The sequence below is a fragment of the Notolepis coatsorum genome (genome assembly GCF_963971535.1).
Source record: "Notolepis coatsorum genome assembly, chromosome: 8".
In the NCBI taxonomy this organism is placed as follows: domain Eukaryota; kingdom Metazoa; phylum Chordata; class Actinopteri; order Aulopiformes; family Paralepididae; genus Notolepis; species Notolepis coatsorum.
Window position 1 is genome coordinate 141,804,498 of NC_140172.1, and position 6,000 is coordinate 141,810,497.

The following is a 6,000-nucleotide window of genomic DNA, read 5'->3' on the forward strand; positions in this document are numbered from 1 at the left end:
TGGCTTGAGATAAAGGCATGGATCTGGTTTTCAGCATCCTTTTGATTTATAAATGGCCGTACTTTAGCTATGTTTCTAAGGTGGAAGAATTAAGTTTTTGTCAACTTGTTGATTGTGATTTAAAGCTTAGGTCTGAGTCTACCATGACACCAAGACTTAACTCACTCAAATACAGTTAGCAGCTGGATAGACCACAGATGGAAATTATCTTCTGCTAAATCTGGTGCAAACATATTTTCATGTAACAATGATGAATTGTCCAAAAAAAAAATAATAAAAAAAAAAAATAGATTCGGGGCTTTTCAGAAAACACACAAGTAGCCACCCCCTAGCCCCGCCCCTGGTGTAGACTACCACATGCTGCCCTACTGTCTGTCTGGGGAGGGTGTAGACTACCACATGCTACCCCACTGTCAGTCTGGGGAGGGTGTAGACTACCACACTCCTCCTCCGATACCATGTAGAGTGACCAGCCACTTCACAGCAAGGAGGTTCACTCTACCCCCCCCCCCCCCAGATCCCCTCCCTGCTGAAAAGGCACCCCAACCAACCAGTAGAAGTCGCTGTTGCAACGACCAGGACTTGGACCCCATTGGCTTCCCATCCTCAAACACTGACAATTGTGTTCGTAGGGGCGACTGACCAAGCCGGAGGTACTGCTGGTGGCAAGTGATTGAACATTAACGTCTATAATATTCCACTTCAGAAATACTACTGTATGAATCACTACAGTATTTCTGGTGTATATCTCTCTAGTGTGTATGGAAAAAACAAAGGCATACTATAGTTTGACTATAGTTCATTTTCTATTGGATTGTCCGTAGTCCTGACCTTTAACCCTATGCCCTTTAACCCTTTACCCCTGTGTCTCCCGTCAGGTGATTCTGGAATGGCAGGGAGCGATCACTGGTACAAGCCTCTGGTCTGGTTCTGGATCCTGTTGGGCCTGGCCTACTTTGTATCCATCCTGGCTATGATTGGGAACTGGCTCCGGGTTCTGTCCAAGAAGACCAGAGCTGAGGTAACTCCTCTGCTCATTATAGCCCATACTGGTTCTGTACACATGGTACAAGGACAGAAGGACTTCACAGCACAATGGAAGATATGCACACTACAGAAGGTTTACCCTTCACTACCACACTACAGAAGGTTTACCCTTCACTACCACCCTACAGAAGGTTTACCCTTCACTACCACACTACAGAAGGTTTACTCTTCACTACCACACTACAGAAGGTTTACCCTTCACTACCACACTGCAGAAGGTTTACCCTTCACTACCACACTACAGAAGGTTTACCCTTCACTACCACACTACAGAAGGTTTACCCTTCACTACCACACTGCAGAAGGTTTACCCTTCACTACCACACTACAGAAGGTTTACCCTTCACTACCACACTACAGAAGGTTTACCCTTCACTACCACACTACAGAAGGTTTACCCTTCACTACCACACTACAGAAGGTTTACCCTTCACTACCACACTACAGAAGGTTTACCCTTCACTACCACACTACAGAAGGTTTACCCTTCACTACCACACTACAGAAGGTTAACCCTTCACTACCACACTACAGAAGGTTTACCCTTCACTACCACACTACAGAAGGTTTACCCTTCACTACCACACTACAGAAGGTTAACCTTTCACTACCACACTACAGAAGGTTAACCCTTCACTACCACACTACAGAAGGTTTACCCTTCACTACCACACTACAGAAGGTTTACCCTTCACTACCACACTACAGAAGGTTAACCCTTCACTACCACAGTACAAAGAGTAGTAGTCATTATGCCAATTATTATTATGGTAGTGAAAGGTTAACCTTCTGTAGTGTGGTAGTGAAAGGGTTAACCTTCTGTAGTGTAGTAGTGAAAGGGTTAACCTTCTGTAGTGTGGTAGTGAAAGGTTAACCTTCTGTAGTGTGGTAGTGAAAGGTAAACCTTCTGTAGTGTGGTAGTGAAAGGTTAACCTTCTGTAGTGTGGTAGTGAAAGGTAAACCTTCTGTAGTGTGGTGGTGAAAGGTTAACCTTCTGTAGTGTGGTAGTGAAAGGTTAACCTTCTGTAGTGTGGTAGTGAAAGGTAAACCTTCTGTAGTGTGGTAGTGAAAGGTTAACCTTCTGTAGTGTGGTAGTGAAAGGGTTAACCTTCTGTAGTGTGGTAGTGAAAGGTTAACCTTCTGTAGTGTGGTAGTGAAAGGTAAACCTTCTGTAGTGTGGTAGTGAAAGGTTAACCTTCTGTAGTGTGGTAGTGAAAGGTTCACCTTCTGTAGTGTGGTAGTGAAAGGTTAACCTTCTGTAGTGTGGTAGTGAAAGGTTAACCTTCTGTAGTGTGGTAGTGAAAGGTTAACCTTCTGTAGTGTGGTAGTGAAAGGTTAACCTTCTGTAGTGTGGTAGTGAAAGGTTAACCTTCTGTAGTGTGGTAGTGAAAGGTTAGAGTCTATAGCAGTGGTTCCCAAAGTGGGGGTCGAGCCGCAGGGGGGTTGCGAGATGATTTCCAGAATGTATTGATTAAAAAAAATGGCTGCTGGTCCAGTTTTTTCTGTATACTTTTGTGTCATGATGACATTAATGTTTTAGTCTGTGTCTGCCAGTACCTCTGTATATTCGCGACATCGGATGAGCAGTTTTTGGACTGATTGTGATGACGAGGCACCGTGTGAGTCAGTCTAACGCGTGCTGGGAAATGGAAATAGATGGCATTCTAATAAGAGAGACGCGAAACAAGAGTGACACGTTCAGCCGAACGCACAATTGGAGGGGGGGCTCCCCACCCTCCAGAACATTTACTACAAGCGTTGCAAGGGCAAGGCTAAGAGAATCATTAAAGACTCCAGTCACCCGAACAACTGCCTCTTCGAACTGCTGCGGTCAGGCAAGCGATACAGGAGTCTCAAGGCGAGCACAGAAAGACTCAGAAGTAGCTTCTATCCCCAGGCCATCAGGCTGCTAAACGAACAATGAATGAACACTACACAACAACAACCACCAAATGCACATAGCACACACATCCACACGCACACACCCACTTTAAACAAACACACTGTAGCACCCACTCCACACACTTTATAGCACACACCCACTTTAAACAAACACACTGTAGCACCCACTCCCCACACTTTATATTTATGGATGAAGGATTGCACTACAACTCGTACACCTTACTGTAAATTGTACCTAAAATTGTACCTCATCCCATTTCTGCTTTGCACTAGATAGTACTGTACATTAGTACACTGCATAGTATTGTGTATTGTATATTATATGGTAACTCAGAACATTGTACATATGTCTATACCGAACACTGTGACCTCATTTTCTTCTTCTAAATTCATGCTATATTATGTTATTATGTTATTTGATACTATCTTGTCTAGCACAGTCTCTGGAGCGTAACAGTAAGAAGCATTTTGTATGAAAGTATTCTGTACTTCTGTATGACAACTATTAAAGAACTTGAACTTGAAACAGGCTATAGGGGCCTATAATGCTTGTTAGTTTTCAGCGTGATATGCGTTATTTAGGTAGACCTATTGGACATTTTCGTTTTTGTTTATTTATCAAGTTAATATATAAACAGTGTTTAGAATATTTAAAACACAAAAATTATTTAATATTTGGCTATATAATATAATGCTTCATTAGTTTTCAGCGCGATATGCGCCTATCTGTTATTTATCGAATATTTAAAACAAATACAAATAAAAAATAAAATTGTAAGTCTAATATATATATATATTTTTCTGGCTTTCACTCGGGCTAGGGCTTCAAATGTTGCATTACAGTCGGGCTTATTGTCGGGCAGGGCCTGAACGTCATGGGCTCGGGCTGGGCACGGGCTTAATTTCAAGGCCCTTGCAGACCACTAGTCTACTCTGCATCCCCTTAACAATTGTGTGTATTGAGCTGTACTGTATTGTACCCATTCTGCAATCGTTTAATAACATTTTCAATCAATCAATCAATCAAACACTACAGAAGGTTAACCCTTTCACTACCACACTACAGAAGGTTAACCTTTCACTACCACACTACAGAAGGTTAACCTTTCACTACCACACTACAGAAGGTTAACCTTTCACTACCACACTACAGAAGGTTAACCTTTCACTACCATAATAATAATTGGCATAGGAGTCTCCTCTTAATTACTTCCATTCACCTGGTAGACCAGGTTTCATTCAATCAGAACCTTTTCCATCTCTGTAGTAATGACAATTTTCTCTCCCCCTCCTGTCTCCTGTCAGATGGAGGGGCTGAGAGCCAGAACCCAGAACATGGCGGTGGACTTCCGCATCCCGGACGACCCCTTCAAGCGGCACCGGAGGAAGAAGCACCGGCACCGCGACCGTAGCAAAGGCCACGGCGCGGAGGAGAACGGCAAGCTGCCCAACGGCCCCCCCCGCGGAGAGTCCGGCTCTTCCTCCCCCTCGTCTTCCTCCTCCTACACCTCCAATGAATCCCAGTCGTCCGGCTCCGAGTCGGGCTCCCAGGTCACCCAGAGCGAGCGCGTGCCGGAGGTCAAGGTCTGCGCGGTGGAGCAGGTGAAGGGGGAGCCCCCCCCGGACCCGCTGTTCTCTCAGCCGCTCGACTACTTCGGCGAGAACCTGGCGTTCATCGACGAGTCGTCCGACGCCGTGAGCGGGAAGCTCCACCTGGACCCCCTGCTGGACCCGGCGCTGCCCGACGACGCGCCGACCCCGCGGCCGCCCCACAAGAGGAGGCGGCAGAGGAGGAGGTCTCCCCCTCAGAAGAGCCTGAAGAGCGACGGGGAGCGTAACGGAGAGAGACGGCCCTCTCTTCCGACACCGCCGCAGCCTTGACGTCACGGAGGGAGACGCGCTGTCTTCTTTTTTCAAAGGTTCCCTCAGGATTCTAACTTGGAATTCTAGAACCATTGTGATGTCACCATTAGAATGTTCCGTTCTAAAAAACAACAACAACAAAACAAACAAACTAATCACACAGGTATGACCGTACACCTCGTTATAGGATTAAGGCAGTGATGCACAGCATTTTGCGTTATTGCTGTAACACCCATCTTAAAAGGTGCTGTAAGTGGTATTTCTTGTTATAATAATGTGGTAAATAATATAATAATAGTTCTACATTCTGACAGCCATCACTGATATAGAGTGTCTGGTCAACATGGGTCTCCCAGTCCCTCTACTCTGCAGTAAACACAACATACATTTCTGGTATCCCTTCCCACTTTATCCAATCAGGAGAGAGAATACAGTACAACGTAAAGAAGTTTGGCATCCAACAGAGTGCAAATGTAACAGTAAAGTGCAATAGCAATATACAATGTACAGGTGGTTAAACTGGGTACAAAATACAAATTAGTACTACTGAGTGTAGTGCTAATCAAATGTATGTACAGAGTTGTAGTATAATAAATAAAGACTGTATGACTACTACTGGCCAGCAGTGTAACTAGTAAGAGTAGGACAAAGAGGAGTTTTCCTGGAGGTCTCCATCCAAGTTTCAAGTTTGTTTATTATTAGTCACAACAAAATACAGAATACTTTATGATGAAATACCTGTTTCTGTATGAGCCCCTGAGAGTGTGCTACATACAGTAAAACATATATATATTTTTAAATGTCTTCTTGTACCATTGCTATGCCGATGATACTCAACTCTTCCTCTCCTTTCCTCCCTCGGATATCTACGTCTCTGAGCGGATCTCGGCCTGTCCGTTCCGACATTTCCGCCTAGATGACGACCAACCACCTCAAACTGAACCTAAGCAAAACAGAATTGCTTCACCTGCGGGCCAAATCCTCCCCCCTGACGACCTTTCCATCACAGTGAAGAATGCAGCTGTGACCGCGTCCCCGACCGCCAAGAACCTTGGTGTTGTCCTCGATGACCAGTTGAACTTCTCCGCTCACATCACAGCGACAACCAGAAACTGCAGATTAGCAACGTCAGAAGGATCCACCCCTTTCTGACAAAAGAAGCCACCCAACTCCTCATCCAATCAACAG

General features: G+C 44.9%; 1 protein-coding gene across 1 annotated transcript in view; it reads left to right on the plus strand.

Moving 5' to 3' along the window:
- kcnk4b (potassium channel, subfamily K, member 4b) overlaps positions 1–4,830 on the plus strand; it is a gene marked incomplete at both ends in the record, with an annotated part of 71,901 nt that extends 67,071 nt beyond the window's left edge. The window contains 2 exons of the mRNA XM_084320578.1: positions 879–1,021; positions 4,255–4,830. Coding sequence (XP_084176704.1) covers positions 879–1,021; positions 4,255–4,830 — 719 coding nt within the window. The remainder of the gene's footprint in view (positions 1–878; positions 1,022–4,254) is intronic.
- Between the last annotated feature and the right edge of the window lie 1,170 nt (positions 4,831–6,000).